At 57.1% G+C, this 21,043-nt stretch overlaps 1 protein-coding gene across 4 annotated transcripts in view; it reads right to left on the reverse strand.

The window, feature by feature from the left end:
- The window catches only part of CCDC88C (coiled-coil domain containing 88C), a 124,249-nt gene that overhangs the window by 38,078 nt on the left and 65,128 nt on the right, over positions 1-21,043 (reverse strand). For all 4 annotated transcript variants that reach the window (XR_014312571.1, XM_082733946.1, XM_082733945.1 and 1 more), the window contains 8 exons: positions 18,911-19,051; positions 18,454-18,638; positions 17,691-17,772; positions 17,170-17,328; positions 8,488-8,634; positions 7,703-7,847; positions 4,519-4,703; positions 723-860 (listed from right to left, as the gene is read on the reverse strand). Coding sequence is in view for 3 of the 4 variants with exons in the window: in XM_082733946.1 (XP_082590072.1) it covers positions 723-860; positions 4,519-4,703; positions 7,703-7,847; positions 8,488-8,634; positions 17,170-17,328; positions 17,691-17,772; positions 18,454-18,638; positions 18,911-19,051 (1,182 nt within the window). In the remaining variant the exon portion in view is untranslated. The remainder of the gene's footprint in view (positions 1-722; positions 861-4,518; positions 4,704-7,702; positions 7,848-8,487; positions 8,635-17,169; positions 17,329-17,690; positions 17,773-18,453; positions 18,639-18,910; positions 19,052-21,043) is intronic.

Below are 21,043 nucleotides of genomic sequence, written 5' to 3' on the forward strand. Positions count from 1 at the left end.
CCCCACGACCTGGGCCTGTCCGCCTGCGGCCTCCCCTTCCACCACTCTCCCCCAGAAGACGCCACAGGTGATCTCTCTCTGCCTCGAACATTCACCATCCTCAACACCCCCACCCAACACCAACCTTTAGCACCTCTGGCTCCCCCTCATCCTGCAGGGCTCAGGGTGACCGTCAGCTCTGTGCCTCTAACACGCCCGGCACCCTACAGGACGCATACCTTGGACATCGTGACCTCCTTCCTGCCCAGAGCTCAGGGGTGGCAGAGTGAGAAGAGAGAGGCCTGGCCTCTGGCTGCCATCCATGAGCCACTGCACCAGCCCTGGGCTGCCCACCCTGGGACTTTCTGTGGCGTGAGCCAAATAAAGCCTGGAGTCCGGCCGGGGCTGTCTGCTAGGATGCTGTGGACGCCTGCAGCTGGGTCAGCTCCTTGTCCCGTGCATTGCAGGACATCTGGTAGCCGTTCTGACCTCCACCCACATGCCATCAGCCCCTTCCCGCCCCTCCTCCCAATCAGGACAATCAAAACCAGGACAACCGGTGTGCCCTGGGAGGCAAACTCTGACCACCTGCTCCTCCACGGTCAGTTCAAGAATCGCTGGTTTGGGGAGCAGCTCGGCTGGGCAAGCGGTGACCCGTGTGTTGCTCATCCACTACCAGGAAATGGCTAGAATCCTGGACATGCCCTGTTGTGGGCGGGAGCATCTGTCTCAGAGACACCTACCTGCCTAGCTCTGTCAGCCTTCAGGCTCTCCATGTCACTCTGCAGCTGCTCCTTCTCTCTGATCAGCTCCTCACTGAGGGTCTCCAAATCCTGGTTGCTCTGCTTCTCCCTCTCCAGCTGTGTCTGTAACTTCTCAATCTGTGGAGCCCAAATACCCAGCCATGCACGAGTTAGCCTTGCAAGGTGACCTCTGCTTCAGGACAAACCCAAACCCATCAGCTTCGCAGAATACTCTACTAGGTCTCTTCTCGAGGAAAAAAAACCATCTGGAAAGTGTTCCATAGCGACCTCAGTCCTGAGCCCACACCTTGCACTTTTGGCTTGGGGAGGAGGGGAAGGTCCTGGGCGCCAAGTCCTCCTCAGCCTCGCTGCCGTGTTCTCAGCCTCCTCCAGGTCCCTCGTCTCCGTCTCAGGCCTTGTCCACCCATGCGAGGGTCGGACTCCATGCTCCAGGGGCCACCAGCCACTACCACCTGATGCCCTGCCAGGACCTCTAGCTCACCCTCGTCCCTCCCACTCCTCCACGACTGCTGCCTGGGTCGGTGACACTCCTGTTCACCCAGCTGCTTGGAGCCGTCTTCTGATGCATCTTTCCTTCCTCCTGCACCCTCCAGGTAAGTCTGTCCCCGAGTCGTGTCCTGTCTGCCCATGCTGCTCCCCGCTCCACACGCCCATCACCTGCCCCAGGCCAGACCTCGTTTCATCTTGCCCAGTCGACCACCCAAGCCCCTCCTGGGCACCAAGGTCTCCTGCTGGGCCCCACCAGTGCCCGGACTTCCTAAACATGAGCCATCTAGCTCCAGCTTGTCACAGTTGTGCCCCATGCCCAGGGAGCATGGCAGAGGCAGAAGCTGACTCAGCGGGCTGAGGCAACGCCCACGGTGCCGTTGGCAGCACGAGGGTTTCAAGGAGGCTGCCGGCCCTTCCTGCCGACACCAAACTCCTTATCGCTGTGGACAGGAGTTGGGAAAAGGGCAGGGACTGGCGTCAGAGGAACAAGGGTTCAGGATCTGGTCCCTTGCTCCTAGCGACAGGACCAGTGGCAAGTCTCTCTAACGGACATGGGGCCAGCAGCATCCACCTTCACGAGCTTCTACCAGCACGGAGCGCTCAGCACACACCGGGCCCGTGGCAGGTGCGTTGACATCAGCTGACCTCCCTGGGCAGTTACGACCAATCATCACATGGAGGGCGACTCTGGGCCGGAGGAGCTCAGTGACTGACCCAAGGCCTTACAGTGAACACAAATCAGAGCTAGGACGCACACCAGTGGGCGACCCCAGCCCTGGTCTCGTGCATAGTCCGGGGGCCCTGTGGTGTGTGCTCCCTGCCTTCCTAGCTCACCCCGAGCTCACCGTTAATCTACCTCACTGTCCCTTCTGTCCCAGAGAGAGGCTTCTCGTCTGAAGACATGATTTCCCCACATTCCCCCGCATCCCTGTGGGAAGCTCACTGTCCTCTTTCTCCCTTTCTGGTTCTTTCTGCCAAGAAACCGGAGCCACGATTCTTAGTCATCCCTGAGGAACCACAATGACCCTGGGGGAGCTCGCAGCCATCCTCTGGCCCAGAGAGGGCTTTCTGTCCTTCCTCAAGACCCCACTCAGGCTGTGGGCTCCCAGGATATGTGGGTGCCAGGGACCTTCTTCTGAGCCATGGGGCTCTGTGTTCCCTCAAAGGGTTGACCCCTTCCTCTGAACATAAGGATTCTTTACTTCTCGGCTCAAGGCACAGACTCTCATGAGATCGACATAAAGTTATAGTCACGAGAGGAAGGCAGTTTCTCTAAGGTCCATAGACGTTCTGTGAGTGAGACGGAGGATATTCACTTTGGGGAACGACGTTTCCCACAGACATTGCAAACCTAAGCAAGCTTACAGCCTGGGCTACACTTGGGATGGTGGGGACAGCCAGGCTGGCACCAGGGGTCTGGGCCTCCAGGTCACTGTATCCCCGCTGGCCCATGTCCGTCCTATGCTATGCTGTCTGGACTACCTCCAGGAAAGTCAGTGTCAGGGCCGCGTCCCTTGTGGGGCTCTGCCAGGTCGGTGGTTCACCTATGGGCCAAGAAATGCCAGCTGGTGGCTGAAACACAGCCCACAGAGACAAGGCCACAGGGTGAGGTGATCAAGGCTGGGGAAAGGAAAGAACACAACCATCCGCACCAGGTCAGAACCAGCCCTGGGCAGGCTGAGCAGAACAGGGAGGAGAGGTGCTCTGGGGGGCAGGAGGACCTTCTCCCAGGGCTCCCGGCACCAGACGCAGAGGACTCCAGTCTGGGAAGAGGGGCACCTCCTTTGCACCGGGAATGCTGTGCCAAGACATGTTTCCCATGGGCTGTGGCAGGGGAGGGGCTGTCCTCTGGGGAACTGATGCAAGAGGAAGTGGGGAGGGACGAGAGACGGGGGCTCAGGAGTAAGCCGGGCAGGCAGCCCCCACCGCCAGTCCTGTCTGCAGCGGGGGGGGGCCGGGGCGGACCCCGAGGGCAGAGGAAAGTGTGAGTGGTGGCCTCGGAGGCCATCTGGGAGCTGGGCCAGCGAGATTACCCTGCCGCTTTTCTATGGCTGACCACGAGGACCTGTGGAGTCAAAGGTTCTCATCTTTCTAAAGGTCAATTTTTTTGACCTGGCTGAGGTCAGATTGCCATTTATAAAGATATTTCCTGTGCTAGGCCCCCGTGAACGTAAAACCCCAAACTGTCTCAGTGCCTTCCACTTGTACGAGGAGCCAGGGCTTGAGAGGGGGAGCTTCCCATTGTCCTCTGGGAGACCACGAAGTATCCAGCACCCAGCAGGCTGCAGAGCACACAAGCCTTCAAAGGGGCGAGGCGGGTGAGTGCTGGAGCTGGGAGGCCCCCCGAGGGGACCGGAGAGACTGTTCCAGCCGCGCCTCACCCAGCGAGGAAGTGCCGGGATAGCCAGGACCGGGGTGCCTGGTCTCCGGCCTGCAGCCCCCATCCCCTGCCAATGCAGCCTCCATACATGAGGCTGGCGGGACCTGTGTGCAGGACGGACCCCTGCACCCCTGAAGCAGCCGTCCTGCACAGCGGTTGGCAAGCGAGAGCTCCCCGACTCTCTCCCCCAGGTAGGATCCGGCAGCAGGTGTGCTCAGAGTCCGGAAGCCCTGGGACCAACACGCGAGGGTAACCCCTAGCTCTCAAGGGCCCCCTCGCACACCCTGGCATGAACTGGGGTCCTCGTCACCACAGAGCAGAGACAGTTGGCAAGCTGTGTCTGTCCTCCCAGAGGTCTGGGCTCTACTGTGCTAAATCGAAGACCTAGCTGTTGTCCTGCAAGGCAAATACAATTCAGCCTTCTCTTCTTCCTCATCCCATAAGCCAAGAGAAACTGAGCTCTGACCTTGTTTTACCACCAGCAATGCCCTAAAACCGTCCACCCGTGTCACACACACACACACGTGACTTACATCGCTGCTTCCTCTCCCATGTCCCATCCTATGCTTTTTAATAGTGCACTTAGTCTGTGCCAGACCCCTGACCTACAGTAAGTCCTATCATCCTTACAATCCCTGTTAACCCCATTTCACAGATGAAGACAACAAGGCACACAGTTCAAGTCACATGTGGGCCACACCCTCAAAGAAGTGATGCAGGGACTAGCCCTGCTGCCTCTCAACTCTTGTTGATGACCTTCCTGTCCCTCTATTACAACTGACTGTGGCTGCACTGCAGTCGCATCTTTGCTGGGCTGTGCGTGCTCGCTACTCCTTTGTGCTCTGCCTGCTGTATACTACAGACAAGGGCTGGGGGAGGAGGTCACCCACCCCTGGCTGGGGTTACCTTCTTGCTGAGCTGGTGGTTCTCCTTCTCCAGCTCCCCGCACTTCAGGCTGTTCTCCTCCAATGCCAGGGACGCGTCCCGCAGCCCCTGAATAGTGCTCTGGAGGCTCTGGTTCTCCTTCTCTAGCTTCAGGATGCGGCTGGAGGCACATTCGTTCAGCTCAAACACAAATGACTTCCTAGAGGCTAAAGCACAAAGTCGGGTAAGAGACCAACAGAGATGGCCAGTCGGTGACATTTCTGTGCCAGCCCTGGGACGCTCAGCAGGAAGGGCATGGCAATCGGCTAGTTATGTCTGCCACGAGCAGTAAGGTGGCTGAGTGGGTATGTATGCCTGGGAGCTGCCATCCTTTAGACAGATTTTGTAATTTCATGACTGTATCGGAAAAAAATGAGATGATACATGTAAATTTGTTTAAAATTCTAAGTGAGATGAAAATGTGAGTTGAGGACAGAAAAAGGCAGATTATCTATTCTGCCCCGAAATAGCTCAAATACAAATGAAGAAGGGGGCACAGACCCAAGAGTCATGAACTAAACTTCTTGGCTCCCTCCTGCCACAAGCTGGGAAGTTAACTCAGGGGGGCTTTTTTGGAAAGGAAGAAGGGAATGTACATGAAAGCCCACGAAAGAAGGGACTGTGGGGGGTGGCAGTGGTGTCTGGGTGCTCCATCATTAAGCATCTGACTTCCACTCAGGTCATGATCCCAGGGTCCTGGGATCAAGCCCCTGGCTCCCTGCTTACCAGGGAGTCTGCTTCTCCCTCTCTCTGTGCCCTTCCCCCGACCCCCGCTTATGCTTTCTTTCTTAAATAAGATCTTTAAAAAAAAAAGAAGAAAAGAAAAGACGGGATCAGGGCTGTCCTGTCCCAACCTGTCCCGTCAGTAGTTCCACACGCTCTGTTCTGGGAGCCTTACCACACTTGCTAACACAGCCTCCCCACCGGCTTCTTATTCATCAGGCCAGGGGCTGGAGGCACACAGAGGGGACGGCTTTCATAGCAAGCACATCAAGCTGGAAATAAAACGTGTGCATTCACACCCTCTGTCTGATCGTAAGAACTGGAGGCATCAGCATCCATCTTGAAGCATTCCTCACCCACCGAGGATGGCAGAACAGCCCCAACAAGCCGGAGTATCCTACAGACCCCAGGCAACAGCAGGCACGCCACGGTGGCAGAAGCATTCGCCCTGCCGACCCTCCTAGGCCGGCGCACACGTCAGCGCATGTATTCTCAAGGGACACACATGCATGGAGGGCTCAGTTCTCACCATGCTACAAATGCAACCTAAGCCCGACTTAAGACCCCAAGGACTCAGGACTCTGGATCACTTGGACCATACTTCTGCAGCAACCAAGAGGAAAAATAACATTTTAAAATTGTGGTGTAATACGCAGAACATAAAAATAACCATTTTAATCATCTTCCGCATCCAGCTCTGTGACGTTCGGTACAGTCTCACTATCCTGACTGACACTGGCCCTGCCGTTTACCTCCAGACTTTGTGGTCATTCCCGACTGCAGCTCTGTGCTCACGGCATCAAAGCGAAGGTTCCACAAGTTAAACAATGGAACTGATTATAAGCCTCATTTCCTCTTCAGTGAAAGGCAGGGCCTCAGAGACCATGATGAGGACACAACAGTTTATCACAAAGAAAACCAACAGCTTCGCCGAGTGCTGTGCTCATCAGCATCCCCAGCAATCGGGTGTGCGTGTGCATGTGTGTGCGTGTGCACATGCCTGTGTATGTAGGTGCATGTGGGGGGATGGGTTTTGATGCGACCAAGAGGAAAGGTGCTCAGCACGGATCGCCCGCTCATGGGCCAGGCACGGTGTAACGCTTCACGCCTCCTGTCACTGGATAGTCACAGCAATCCTGCGAGGTGGCTTCATTACCCCCATTTTGCAGGATAAGAAACCGAGGTTTAAAGGAGGTCATCTAGCCAGCTGCTCTGGAGAAGCCACCACAGCACACACGCACCAGGATGTTCAGGCTCTACTCCCCCTATGCCGCCATTCAAACCAACACCCACCAGCTTCCAGATAAGCACTAGGAGCTGGACCACCAAGAAGAAATCATCATCACTGACCTGGAAGGGCTCACATACTTTAGTCTGAATTGGTGAGGCTTACCGACCCCATCAGCTGCCCTTCGCGGTTGGTCTGAGTCTGTCCTAGGCAGCCCGCACTACCTCTCTGATCCACCAGGCGGCAGCAGTCCTCCCCAGTTGACCTCAACTTGCAGAGCAGGGGATCCCTGTGACCCCCCAGCCCTGCGGGCCCACCCCCGCAACAGCACTGGGGCACCAAAGCTCGGACAGAACTAACTTCTCACATAGATTAACAATTTACTCAACTGATTTTAGGTTCGGAGCTCAAAGATAAGAAATAACCAGCTGCTCTCGGCGACCTTTTCATTATGCTTAGGGATTGTACTAGAATTGAAAAAGCCACCCCCAAACCAGCCAATGCCCTACCAACGCTCCGTAAAGTTCTAAGTAAACATTAACTTGGCGCTATCAGGTGCAGGAGTACTATTTTTGAACAAAGGAACTGGCTTTTGTTTGCCGGGCAGGCAGAGCTTCCTGCTACTGGGCTGACTCCTGCCCCACCCACCTTCCCCCAGGCCAACACCTCGTCTGGGGTGCTGGGCAGCCGCCGCCCGGCAAGCACAGGGAGAGAGAAAGAGGTCCCGGTCCGGGGAGCAGCAGCCACTTAGCAATCGCAACCCAGAGAGACAGAAAACAGACTGCATCCATCTTGCCCAATTATGCAAATGAACAGAGGAAATAACACTGGTGGTACAGCTAGAGTGGAGTTTCATGGCCCCTGGGGATGTCACCTGCCATCCAGAGCTTTCAACCATCCACAGAGAAGCCTAAGATGTCCTCTGGGGGTCAGCATGCTGTAATCTGGAAGCTCCTAGGATGGTCCATATGGGAAATGAGAAAGCGGGCAACACTTAATTTGCATTTCACGTCCCAACAAGGAGGCTGCCAGACCCCTCATGTTCTCCTGGGGGAGAACTGCAAGGAAACTGTTCCAAATGGCACTTGAAAGAAATCCTTTTTACTTGAGGGTGAATGGACAGACTGACATGGAAGATTCTGAGCCAAGTGTTCAGCTCCCCGGCCGAGGGAGAAGGGGCAGCAGGGTCGGCTGGAGACACCAGGTGCTACCCACCGTCGGACAGGTCCGCGTTCTTGGACAGCTGCTCCAGCTCCCAGCCGAGGTGGGCGGACTCGTTCATGCTCTGCTTCTGGGCTATCTCAAGGACCATGTTTTCCTCCAGCAGCTCCTCGATTCTCTTCTTATCTGTGTCCCGGTCCTGGTGCAGAAAGAGGGAAGGAGTAAGACCTTGGTCCCCCAGGCACCTGCTCTCATTTCCCCCAGGATGAAGGGACTCCATGCACCTGCTCACTGCAAAAAAAAACAAAAAAACAAACAAACAAAAACAAAAAAGCCCAGCTGCAAGGAAATGTCTCCAACCCCACAGCCAGCTGTGAGAGTTACAGCTGCTAAAAGACACCCTGTCCCAGTGACCTGGGTGATGAACGGAGCCCCAAGGCCTCTAATGAATGCTGTCTGGACAGAGTGACATACCACATGGAGCCTTAGAGAAAGTACCGTGAAACCGGGCGGCTCTGTGGCCTTCAAGCAGGCCCAACGGGCCTTGAGACGCTCCCGAATCACAGTTCAGCTCACACCATGGAGGCCAGCAGAGACCTTCTTGCAACAGACACACATGGACATCCATCCTTACAGGAAAGCATGAGCAGTCGAGTCCCATCTTGTAGGCATCAAATGCTGCCCCCTCCACAGCCCCCAGGACCACCACGGCGGCAGCAGCAGCCCCGTGAGCCCAGGCCAAAACCCCAGAGAAGGGCAGAGCGTAAACCTGAACCTGCCCCAGTCCATGGGGGGATGCAGTGACGACGGGGGGTTGGGGGTGGGAGTGGTGGCAATACCAGTTCCAGGTCGTGAAGCTTGGACTTGAGCTGCAGGTTCTCTTTCTCCAGCTCGTGAACTTTGTCGCCCCGGGCCCGGGCCGCAGTCAGCTGCTCCTCCAGCATGGCCTTGGTCTCGATTAAAATGATGTTGTCTTCTCTCAGCTCCTGCTCCGCAAAGACACACATGAGAACCGTCAGAGGAAGGCACCCGGGTCACAGGGGCTCGAGGCCCAGACACACGGTGCAGGGGTGGGGTGGGGCTGCAGTGCTGGGGGGAGAGGCTGCGGGTGTGGGCGGGGCTCCACCTCTCAGCACCTTCACCATCCCGCTGCACAAGGCCAGACGGGAGTCGTTACTGAAAGAGAAAGTCCACCATCAGGCAGCTGCCCGAACTCCGGCCCTCATTCAGCGCACTTGTCCTGGGTGCCTACTTCGTGCCGCCGTGGTAGGAAGGCGCTTGGCACGAACAACCTCATCTGGGCGGACAAGTGGACGCTGCCGACCGACATGGGACCTTGCTGAGCCCCATTTCCTTAAGCAGGAAGAGGTGGGGCTGAGAAACAGTCCCAGGCTCGAAGGCTGAGTCCAGTCCTCGGGACTCAACATGTATTTCGTGACCAGGGTCCTGGGAGAAAGGAGCGATTGACACGAGCTTTCGTTCCAGATCCAGATCCTACCCGAACATCCTACATACATGCTCTTGGACAAACAATGGTTCTAGAAATGGGGACTCTCTAAGACTTAAGTCACAATCAGAGGGGAACCCCCCCAAATTAGCACCCCACTCCTTGTGTGTTAGGCATGTGCCAGGTGTGGAACATGATGGCCATTTCCTCGCAGAGCCCCTTCACGTAGGAGGGGCCGCTGGACTCTTAATCCTGCACCAGGCGGTGCCATTTCTCCTCCCCTTCCTACCCCACTTATGGGGCCTCTTCGTTTCTCCTCTCCCCAGAGCCCTTCCAGCGCCACTCAGTATGTTGGAGGCACTGAGTTTCCCCAAACGCCTTCGTAGTGTGCAAACACCCAGATGTGGGGACGTGTCTGCTTTTCTTGGTGGCGGTTTTCAAAGGCTTGTCCCGCTGACAGCTGGGTAGCTCCTGCTTGCCCACTGTGTGTTCATTTTCCCTGCATCAGAGATTCTCAGGAAAGGGGAAACCACGTGCCTTCTGGTCAGCGGTCACAGTTCTGATCAAAGGCTGGCTGCTGAGAAGGCTCTAAGCCTCAGCATTACCTAAGTGCCCTCTTTCTGTTAAGAGAACGTGTCCCCCACGAGGCTGGTCCTGCACTGGGTGCCCTCCACCCTTCCCTCCCTCACTCGGCCCCACAGCCCCAAGACGGAGGGAGGGACTGTCCCCTCCTACAGAGGGAGAGACTTACTTGGGAAAATTAAAAAATAAACCCAAAACCACGAAGCTCAAGAGGAGCTGGGATTTGAATTCCGGCCCGAGAGCTCCAGACTTGTGTTCTCTCCACTGCCCTCAACTGCCTGCAAACCATCCTCAAGGGGCTCATGGGGGAAAGAGGCCCCAGCCAGCAACGATGACACGACCTAGAGCACACAGAGGAGTTTCAAGCAGGAAGAAGGCCTGGCCTTCCCTCTCCGGCCCCCATAGTTCACACTCTGAGCTCCAGTAGACCCAGCCAGCCACACTCCCCATATAACCTCTCGGCTGGGCCCTCAGCTCCCACCGCACAGGCTGTCCCTTCAGCCTCATAACCAACTCCTAATCAGCATGCAAAACCCAGCCTGGGTTGCCCCCTCTGAGAAATGCTTGCAAATTCTTTCTGTCCTGCCTGCTGAGCCAGGTACTTGGGCTCCCAGAGTGCTCTGGACACACCGTGAGGCAACATGGCCTTTGCTCCTCCCTGAGACCGTCAGCTTCCCAGGGTAGGGCTATTCCACGTCTGTTCTTGTGGGCCTCAGAGATATGTTCAATAATACTTGTTGGCTGAATCATACCATGGGAGGGCGGGGGCCAGTCAGAGGGCATGTGACATGGGCTCTGAAGGACTCAGCGACCTCCAACAGGCAGGGATGGAGAAAAGTGTACAGGAGTGAAACAGAGCATGGAACACGACGGTTTTTAATTACTTCCCAAATACGTCTCCGTCATCGCTTCTTGGCCTTTTGGCTAAGATCAAGTGCAAATACATCTCCTATCTTCTGGCCTCCACCTCGACCTCCACTGTATTCCAGCCAACAGAAATACCTCAGCTTGCCTCGTACACCCTACTCCCTCAGATGCGAGAAACCGGATCTGCACGAAGTTGTGCCCGAGCTGCTATAGCAAGCCGAGGGCTCGGCCTGGAGGACCAAGAGGCCTCGTTCCTCATGCCGGGGCACTAGCCCAAAGCCAGCCCGCCCCCCTGCAGACCTGACCTCGACTGAACCAGGAGGCTATTTCAAGGCCTGACCCAGCCCTGCGAACAGCTGAGGGGCCACATTTAGGCCTGATGGCTGGTCCCCAAGGGCTCGAGAGCTGCCACCGCTAATCTGGCACGGTGACCGGGAGCAGGGACCGGGGATATAGACCGACAGGCTCTGGCTCCCAGGCCTGCCAATGCACCGTTAGCCATGGGATGTGAGGCAAGAGCTTGTCCCTCCATCAGAGATCCCTCCCTCTCTAACACCGACAGGGCGGACCCGGGATCAGGTTCAGTAATTCCCGGGATGTACTCCGGACACGGCGTCTGAGGCCCGGGGAGCAAGGGGCTGTCACCATCTCCTCACACCCCTGGAAGACACCAGTCAGCCCGGCAGCCTCCGAGCCTCCATCCACCAAGCAGCAGGCAGAGACTCATTTCCATGGGGCCTCTTTGACCCCAGTGAGCACCAAACATCAGAGGCGGCAGTGGGGTGGGTCTAGGGGGTGGGGGCAGAATCAAAGACACAACCAGCTCCTTCCTGCTGGGCTCAGACCACAGCACCCAGTCCAGAGGTGTCCTCGGGAGGGAGACAGGGCCCTCCACTCTGGCAGGCGGACCTCCTGCTCACTCCATAGAGATCACCTCCTGGCGAAACACCATCTGCTTGGCCCTTTGCACCGTGGTCTGATAAGCTCCACGGAAGGTTCCAGAAGCGTGGTAGACTGAAGTGTAAGCCCAGCAACGGATCTAGCCTGCTTTAACTTCACACTACCAAATTTTATCAAAACTCCTTAGAACACAGAGAAACGCAAAGTTGCAGGTGGAAACAGAAGATCAAGGCTCCAAAGTTCTTGCTCTGTTCCCTGAGTCTGAACCTTCCCCGCTTACGGCATGCTGTCCAAATTCCCACATGGGCTGCTGGAGGCCAGGCGCCCCCTGCCCTTCCGCCATCAACCCCTCCTCAAGGCCCCCCATCTCCCTCTCCCCCACACCCTCTTCGTCTCTACAAGCCCCCCTCCCTTATTTCCTTCCTCAGCAAGGCCGCAGCCCTGCAAACAGACACACGTGTTTCAACATCAGGTGCGCCTCCTTACTGGCAGGGCCAGCTGCACGAGGGGTGGAGGAACCCTCAGCTTTCCCGTCTGGAGAAAGTGAGAGGAAGCCACAGTGGCCGCTACACTTGGTGGGCCACCCCGAGGTTCACGTGTGATGATGTGGCTGGAGCGTAGGCACTCCTGGCAGGCAGAAAAAGCTCCAAAAACCCAGTTCCTACTGCTCATCTAAAAACCTCGCTGTGCACCTACCATGGGGCAGACCAGAGCTGCGTACCTCTGGTTTTTCAGGCCATCAATTTCTGTCACAACACCTCAACTCTGCAGGGGTACCAAAAGCTGCCACAGAAGACACTGCATGGAAGGATGCAGCGACGTTCCAATAAAACTTTATACTTAAAACAGATGGGGGGGGGGATTTCAGCCTTGATGGACTATAGTTTGGATATCTCCAAGCTACACAAACGCTCGAGGACTCAAGCTCTAGGTCAGTGAGGCACAAGTCGGCGGGGACAGAGGAACACTCACCATCACAGCCCCCCGGGTTGAACACTTCTGGGGGTGTGCAGGGGGCCTACAGGAAATGAGCAGCTTCGGAAGGACCTGCAGAGCTTGACCTTACCCTCTCCTCTTCTGGCCCTGCTGGGGGAGACAGACTGGGCCCAGGAGGCCTCAGTTGGGCCCTGGGGAGACCTGAAGTGGGTGAGTGCCAGACAAGGCAGAGTGTGGATTTTAACCCCAGAGCAATGCACAGATGCCGGAGGAACTCTTAGAAGGGTCACCATGGTGGCAGGAGAGAAGGGGATGAACGAGGACCGATGGAGGCTGAGCGGCCGCTTCAGATGCTTGTGGAGGGCATCCTGGGGGCAGGCCCTGGGGTTAATGACCAACGACAGAGAAGGTGGGCAGAGGCCCTCAATCTTCAGCCTGCCTTCGGGCAGCGGCAAGAGCCTGCTGGCCGGGGGGTGGGGGGGCGGGCTCTGGAGGATGGGGAGCCCCTGGGGCCAGGCAGGGCTGGAGTGGACTGCTCACGCATCCAGCTGCTAACTGCCCTGCCAACAGCACCCCCCACCCCAACCACCCTTGGTGCAGGATCGGTCAGGTCCCGTGTCTCGCTAGGATAAGTGCACTGGAAACATGATGCCAGGGCACCCCCTTTTACAGATGGGGGCAAGCCTCCCTCAACAACCCCGCAGGGTGTGTGGCAGCTAGGACTGCGCCTTGCTCGGTCTCCACCTCTCAGACTGTGTTGACTTTGGAGCCAGCACTGCCCAGAAAGCCATAAATCTCAGAGGAGTGAGGACAAGGCCCGTCTTACCTTTATTCTGCTTAAGACGCAGACAGTAGCGAGGCACCTAACCTTTGCCGTTGGGAATTTCAGCCAAAAGCAAACTGTGGGACAAGACGAACCTCCGGGAAGCAGCTCTGCCTCTGTCCCCCTCCCACATGCCCTGCTGGCAGGAGCGAGGCTGGTCACCTGCTTGCAAAGGGGAGTCAGGGACCACCGGTGCACCCACTCAAGGCTTCCCTCCACACCGGTCTCCTGCTGGGTGAGCCCTCGTACAAACCAGACTATGAGCCACAGAGGAGCTGCCAGGAGTGTAATGACAAAACGTGGAAACTCACAGTCCATATTTTTCAAACCAAAATTAACCCTGTCCTCGCCCTGAACTCCAAGGCCTTTGATCGAAAGTTTCCTCCCATGGGGCACTAACACATGCTGCCCACCATGACACGGGTTACCGTGTTTCTCCTCAGTGGGACTGGCTGGGATCTCTGGGAAGGCACCTGGGCCACCTGCCACGCCCTGTGTATAGAAATGGATCCCCTATGGGGTAGGTATCCACAGCATGACCCCAGTGAGCACCAAACAGCAGAGGCGGCAGTGGGGTGGCTCTAGGGGGTGGGGGCACGAACACAACAATCATGCTTGTCTTGCAGTCCTCCAGCCAGTTCACACCTAACACTGCTCCCTCCTGGAGGGGACGAGAACTCTTGATCCTTCCTGTCCTTCTCCCCAGGCTAAGTCTCCATTGCTGAGCAACGGGGCCGACTTGTGGGGTGATTATGAAACGCCCAGTGAGTGCCAGGCCCCAGGGCATGCAGTCCGGTTAAGACCCAGTCCCCGCCCTCAGGGCTCCAGGGGCACACAGAAGGCCTCCTGCCAAAGTCCACCCACAGACCTGCCGTCCACACTGCCCACCCCATCTCTGGCCCAGAAAAGCCAGCAGGAAGGAGAAAGCACCTGTCCATCAGCAACTGGAGGCCTCGTGCCTGGCAGAGGAGCCATCTAGGAGCGAGCCTGCAGAATGCACATTCCTGGGGTCCACTCTCAGGACCAAAGGTGGTACCCAGGAATCTGCATTTTGAACAAGCATCCTGAACAGAGGCGGACACGGTGGCAGGTGAATACAGACCACATCTTGAGAAACAGATGATCTAACACTCATGTGGAGTAGTTTCACAGCTTGAAACTGATTGATATTTTACATTATCTCATTAGTAAGTTGATGTTAATCTCGAATCAGCTTATTCAAAACAGTTAATGCCCACTGCTATCTTTTTACTTCCCACCCTCCCCGTATACCCCGTATACCCTCCCTGTATAGCGCAACCCTGTTTACTGAAACACAAACACGGGCCCATCCAACACACCTGTGCATCAAGGCAGTGTTGCCTCTGACACAAAGCACTCAGGGGGACCAAGTGGCCCAGGCCTAGACCCCCACACTTGGGGCCAGATGGCCCACCTCCATCCCTGGGGGCCCCCAATACTGCTGGCTCTCCTCCTAAAGCCTGCTTTGAGGTCTCTGAGCTGCATTCCAGGTTCCCTCCCAGCCAGCACAGAGCCAAGTGCTCTGGTGGGCAGCCAGCTGGGGTGGGGGGTCTAGGCAGGGGTCTGGGAGGGGGATACTCCACGTGGCCCAGCGGCAGCCAGCCCTGCAGACAATGCCCCAGGAAAACCCCAGACATCATTCTTTCAGCAAGTGTCTGTCCACTGGTCTAGATGCTGAGCATGGAGCCACAATCACAGCAAACATACTCCCCACCTCAGGGCCTTTGCCAGTGGGAGGGAGGGAAGCTGCAGCAGAAAAGGAACCTGGAACATGAGGCAGACCCAGGTCTGCACGGGATGCCATCGACCCTGCGCGGTCCATGCAACGGCCCAGAGCTCAGCGCGTCCCCCGGGGCTGCTGTGAGAAATGAACGAAAGCACACAGCTGTTGCTCTACTCCTGCTCAGCCCCTCCTGGCTTTGTGGCAGGGAGCGGGCAGGAGGAGGTGGGCCCATCCGGGCGGGTGATACCCGGCTGGTAGACTTCTCATAGCCTGTGGCTTCCTGACACCCCGTGATCCGTTCCCTACCCAGCAACCCCAAAGTACTTTCTGAAACAGAAACCACACTGTTCCCCACACTGACACGCTTCCTGAGGATGGCGTACCTTCCACGCGGAGGCCTGGGACTCCCCTCCAGACAGTGAGCAAGGCTCATGTAACTACTTCAGATCTAAGGAGGAGTGCCCACGTACTGCCATCCGCTGACCCCTCTTATCACGGGCATCACAGCACAGCACGACTCATTCTCTCTGCGGCAGTCTGAACTCTGCGGACCAGTCCCAGGGCATTAGCCAGCCTGGACGGCAAAGCATCTGCACACCTGCCACCTGCCCCCAAGTAAACACCTCACAGAGACGCATGCTATTTCTTTTGTGGCTAAAAAAACTAAAGCAAAATTTCAGGCACTACCAGTTTTACAGTAGCTCTTCACTAGGACATGCATCAAGGTGAAAAATGTCGTGGTTGCCGCAGAGAGCCATGAAACATGAGATGAGAACAGGAGAAATCAGACTGGGGGTCCCAGGAGAACCCCTGAAAGTCTGGGAGCTCCGTGAAGCAGGGGCACGTGTCATCCTGCTTCTAGATCCCTCGCTGCTGCTCCAGCCTCGCACGCCGCAGATGCTCCTTGGGCTGTGTCTGGAGGACTGCACAAGGCGACTTGGACAGGGCCAGGCCTGAGCACAGAGATTAGAGGCCGGATCCTGACACCCACCACCCCACGGGGCAGAGCTGGGGGAAGAGGTGGGAATCACACTCTGCCCCTGATCCCACCTGGGGGCTGCCTTGGGTAGCCCCCCGCTCCCCACCCCAGGCACCAGTGTGCAGGAGGCGCGGCGAGGGCAGTGGTCTGGGCAAACATGAAGGACTATCTCTTCTCCCAACTATGGCATTTCTAGTAAGTGAGGAGAGGCCCTGCTGTGTGCCCACGTCCCAGAACCTGTCTATCCCAGGATTTATGCTTTTCAAATTCAGCACAGCCAGCCAGCCAGCCAACCATTTCCAGAACAAAGACAGAGCTGGCGTCCCACCCGCACCCCAGGCTCAGGCCAAGGCAGCAGCACCAAAGGCGCCTTCTCCGCAGGAGGTGGGGTGTCACATTCCTCAGGGAACAGATATTCCTTGGGCAACAAACAGGCCCTGCCCCTACGGCCTCCCACACTCCTCCCACGGCCCTGGGGCGGGGCCCGCCTGCTGCAGGAGAGCCTGTCTTGTCTTCAGCCACACAGTCTTCCCCAAGCATGCCTGCCAGCAGCACGGCTGGGAGAGGACCACTGTGCTCCCCAGACCTGTGCTCAGTCCCCTCAAAACCTCCTGGGTGGCAACTGGGATTATTTCTTACCAAACAAGCCCACTTGGTATGCACGGACATCCTGATTCTACCAGCCCAGAACAACTACTTCCAGAGTCCCCGGGGCAACTACTTCCAGAGTCCCCGGGGTTAGTGATGGGGGCAAAACCCCCAAAGCCTTGGAAAGGAGGGTCCCTAGAACCTGCAGCTGACATGAGGCAGCCGGGGTGAACGACTGAGGCATCAGGGACCCCACCTGGGTCTTGGTCTCCAGTCCCGTCAGCCCCGATGCCCTCCCCGGCACCATCCACCCAGAACCTCAGGATCTGAGTGGGTTCCACGACTGAGGGCTTACTATGGGACCAGTCCAAGTGCCAGGAATTTTGCCCCTTTCATCTGAGAAAATAAAACAACTCATGAAGTGGTAGGACTTCATGAAGTGGTAGGAAGAAACGGAGTTCCGTTTCTTCCTACCAGCAAGAAGAAGAAAAAGAAAAACCCTAAAAGAAATCAGAGGACTTCACTACAGGAGCTCTCCCTCCTCCCCCTGCCCTCCCACCTCCAACCAGGCAGGGAGCACAGAGGGGGACCTTCCAGATCCCATGGCTCCCTTTTCCCCACACCTGGCAGGTGCGTCTGGGAGGCGTGGGCTCACCTCCATGCGGGCCTTGTAGAAGTCCACGTCATGCAGCTTCTCCTTGCAGCGCACGAGCTCCATCTCCAGCCTCTCCACGCGGTTCGCCTTCTCCCTCAGGGAGTCTAGCTCGTCTCGGTAGGCGCGAGCAGAGCGGGCATCAGCCGCCAGCTGGATGTTCTGGAAGGCGGGAAAAGGCAGGGGCACCCAGCTCAGGGCATCCCTCTGCAGAGGGAGGAGGGGTCGAGCCCCAGGAGTGTAACATTCCCAGGACGCCCCAGGAGAAGCCAGTTTCTGGTGGCCGGGCAGGTCCATGTTGGGAGGGGTCCCCCCCACACAGGGTCACTCCCCTACCAAAGCAGTTCTTAGGACAACTGGCTCTCAGGCCATGCTGCTTTGGGCCAGACAGAAACAGAGGCCTTTGCTGGAAGCTTCTGAGGCTGCATTCCCAAACCTCCAGGCCACAGTTCTGGGGGAGCCCCCCAGACACAGGGTGCACAGCTCCCCACCCCCTAGACATGCGCAAAGCCCCTCCCACTTACCTCCTGCTTGACCTTCTGCAGCTCTAGCACCAGCTGGTCCACCTCGTGCCTGGTGTCCCCAAGCTGCTCCGTCTTCTCCTCCCTGGGGGTGACGTGGAGGCACCACGGTGAGCCCTTCTCAGTTAGCCCCCCCACCAGCCCCCGCACCTCACGAGACCACAGGAGGGAGAGGGAAGGGGACACTTCCGGGAGCCAGGAGGGCAGTCTGCAGACTGAGCCCGCCAAAATGTTCCTACTCAAATTCTTCTCCCATTTCTAACCTTTAAAAACCTGCTCTCAAACACCCCCCACCAGACACCAGATTTCCTTCTGAGGGTGCAGGCAGGTAAGAAGGCTCTAACTACAGGTGCATCCCCCACAGCCAGGCAGGCAGCCAGGGGGAGGCGGGCAGCTCCCAGGGTGTGCAGTGAATGTCACTTCACCTGCTGCAGGAAAGAGGGGACAACAGGTTCACCTGATGGGGGGAGCCACGTCTTCCCTCCAGGCAAGAAAACCTCCCCAGGTGTGATCATTCCTGCCCCTGACCAGATGGGTGTGGACAAACGATCTGTAACCTGGACTCAGGAGCCCAGACAGGGAGGCGACGGGGCCACATTCAGACTGCGACCAAGTTCGGGGCAGAGCCAAGCCCCGCTGACACTGGGGCCCACACCAGCGGGCTCCGGTCGGCCACACCACGCCAAGGGAGATGGCACGAAAGACACTGTGCTGGCGAGCCCCCACACGACAGCAGAATGGCAGCCCGGGGTCACTGGAGACTCACAGTTCCTGCCTGACACGGCGCAGCCTGGCCTTGGTGTCGGCCAGCTCCACGGCCAGGTGCTGCTTGTCCTCACTGGAGAGGCTGCTGGTGGGGCTGGGGGTGGACTCGGTGCTGGACGACTTGAGCGGGCTGGGCGGCTGCTGCGCCTGCAGGTAGTCCCGCTCCTGGGTCAGGTCCACGATCAACTGCGGCGGGGGTGGGGGGGGAGCAGTCTCACCAGTGCAGCCCACATGGCGCCTGTGCCCCCCCGCAACGCGGCCACACATGTCAGAAGACAAGGAGTAAAACCCCTGCTGGGAGCCAGACACCCCGAGAGAGGGAGGCAGGAGAAAGAGGGTAGGAGTTTCAAGAGACAAAATATTCAGTGGGACGACCAGGAGCACATGAATGGAGGAGCCCCACCCTCGACCAGCTTGACATTTCTAGAACCTTCTCCCGCTGGTGTCAGGGGACGCACCTCTGTGCATTCGTCTCGTTCATCGATGAGCCTCCTGAGATGAAACACCATGTTCCTTGAGAGGGCCTCCAGCTCCTCTGGGGCCACGTCCGGGAGCTCCAGCCACTGCAGGTCAAACACGTTCTCCTGGTTGTGGGTCACCTGTGGGCACAGGGGGAGGCGCTGTGGAGGCCGGCCAGGAGCATCCATGACTGACGTGCCCCACCGACACCAGCAGCCCTTCACGGACCAGCCCTCTGCTGTGGGAAGGGGGCTGCGTAAGGAGGTGCCAGCTTCCCTTGGCAAGTCACTCCCGCTTTCAACACAGCCTGAAATGAGGACCTGGGGGTTGGCTTTAATGCCAAAAAGCACTCCTCCAGTACGGTATTTCCCTAAAGAGTCCTCTGACGCTGTTCCCGGAGCACTGCCAGCTTCCAACACAAGGCAGGGAAGCCTCAGGGGCTCCGAGGGGGAGGAGAGGGACCGTGTGTTACTACTTCCAACCCAATGGGAATACACCAAATGTTAAATCAAACTCTTCTGCCAGAATGTTGGGCACACGACAATTTTATTGGGGGTGGGGGGAATTGGTCTGAATCAATCTAAAGCAATCTTCAGGTAGGACTGTTATCTCATCCCCAAAGGTCACGTGAGCTCTTCCCCTTTCCGACAGGTGTGAGCGGAGGCCCACTGCTGTGTCTGTACTGGGCTGCCTCTCCATGGCTTCTGCTGGCCTGACTTCTCACCTCCTCCCCTTCCAGACCTGCCAAGAGTGCACAAGCCCCTTGTTTTGAGTACCTCGTGTTTCAGTTTGGGAAGAGAAGTAATCTCGGACTCAGGTCTCAACAGGAAAATAAAAAATCAGGGCTATCCACTCAGTGAGGCACACCAAAAACATTCTTAAATTTTTCAGAGCCGTGCAGAAAGACAGAAAATAGTTAAACAAAAATGAAAGGCAGAGGGGGCGCCTAGATGGCTCAGTTGGTTTAGTGTCTGCCTTTGGCTCAGGTCATGATCCCAGGGTCCTGGGATCAAGTCCTACGTTGGGCTCCCTGCTAAGCTTCTCCGTCTCCTGCTCCCCCTGCTCATACTTTCTCTCTCTCAGATAAATAAAATCTTAAAAGAAAGAAAGAAAGAAAGAAAGGGTCCTTTAGTTTCTCAAAAGGCACCCCCTTTCTTACCTCTCCTCACCTTACAAAGGAAAAACAGATTCAGCTGATCATGAAGGATCAGGAGAAATCTCAGCCCGTGGTCCAGGGCAGGCTCAGGATGAAGAGTAGAGGCTGAGTGCTAGACCTGCCCCAAGCCGAGGCTGGGGAAAGGCCTCTGAGGAAGGAGCACAGGGGCTCAACCCCAGGAATACGTCAGTCGCCCAAGGAACTTTTAAAGGCTGGTGCCCATCCTCCCCCAGTTTTCCGCACACCTGGACATCTAAGCAGCACCCAGCCAACCGTGAAGGCCAGGCCCCTTCACCAGCCTGAGAGATACAGGACTCCTTTCTGGCTACATCCCTTCTATCTCTCTAATAACCCGCTGTCTGAGCAGGAAAGGCAGCAAGTGGAAAGAACCAGCGAGTCTCAAGGACCCAGGTCCTGGAATAAACACTATTTTCCAAATACACAGACGTGCAAGGAAAATTAAAGAGCAGAATCATTCTGAGGCTCTCCGTCGCTCAGCCCGATACGGGGGCTGAGAATATCTGCTACATTACTGACTTTCCCTGACGGACCCCTCCCTGTGACGAGCTGCCTCCATCTCCTGCTTCCAATCCTGGCTCAGAGCTCACCAGCCTCACGCACCACGCCCTGCGCAGCTGTGGGAGCCCCGAGCCCTGGAGCTGCGGTCCCTCGTGCTGGCATGGGGAGCTCTGCCCCCAGCTGCCCCTGCCAGTTATCCACCTGCTCCTATGAGCTCCCGCTTGTGTCTTTTTTGTGTCTTCACTGCAGGCTGAACTGTATCTCCGGATGTGATTAAAGCATACAGTGCTCCTTCTGGAGATAGGGTAGGGTGGTGGTTGAGGGAGAAAATCAGGTGGGCTCTTGCCTCTCCAGGCTCACTTTCCAGCGAAACCACGTCCACCTAAGGACAATGGTGAAGGGGCTGCTCTTGGTGCAGAGCCCTCCTGACCCAGAAGGCCTGGTCTCCTCACAGCCC

The sequence above is a fragment of the Mustela nivalis genome (assembly GCF_964662115.1).
Source record: "Mustela nivalis genome assembly, chromosome: 6".
NCBI classification, from domain to species: Eukaryota; Metazoa; Chordata; class Mammalia; order Carnivora; family Mustelidae; genus Mustela; species Mustela nivalis.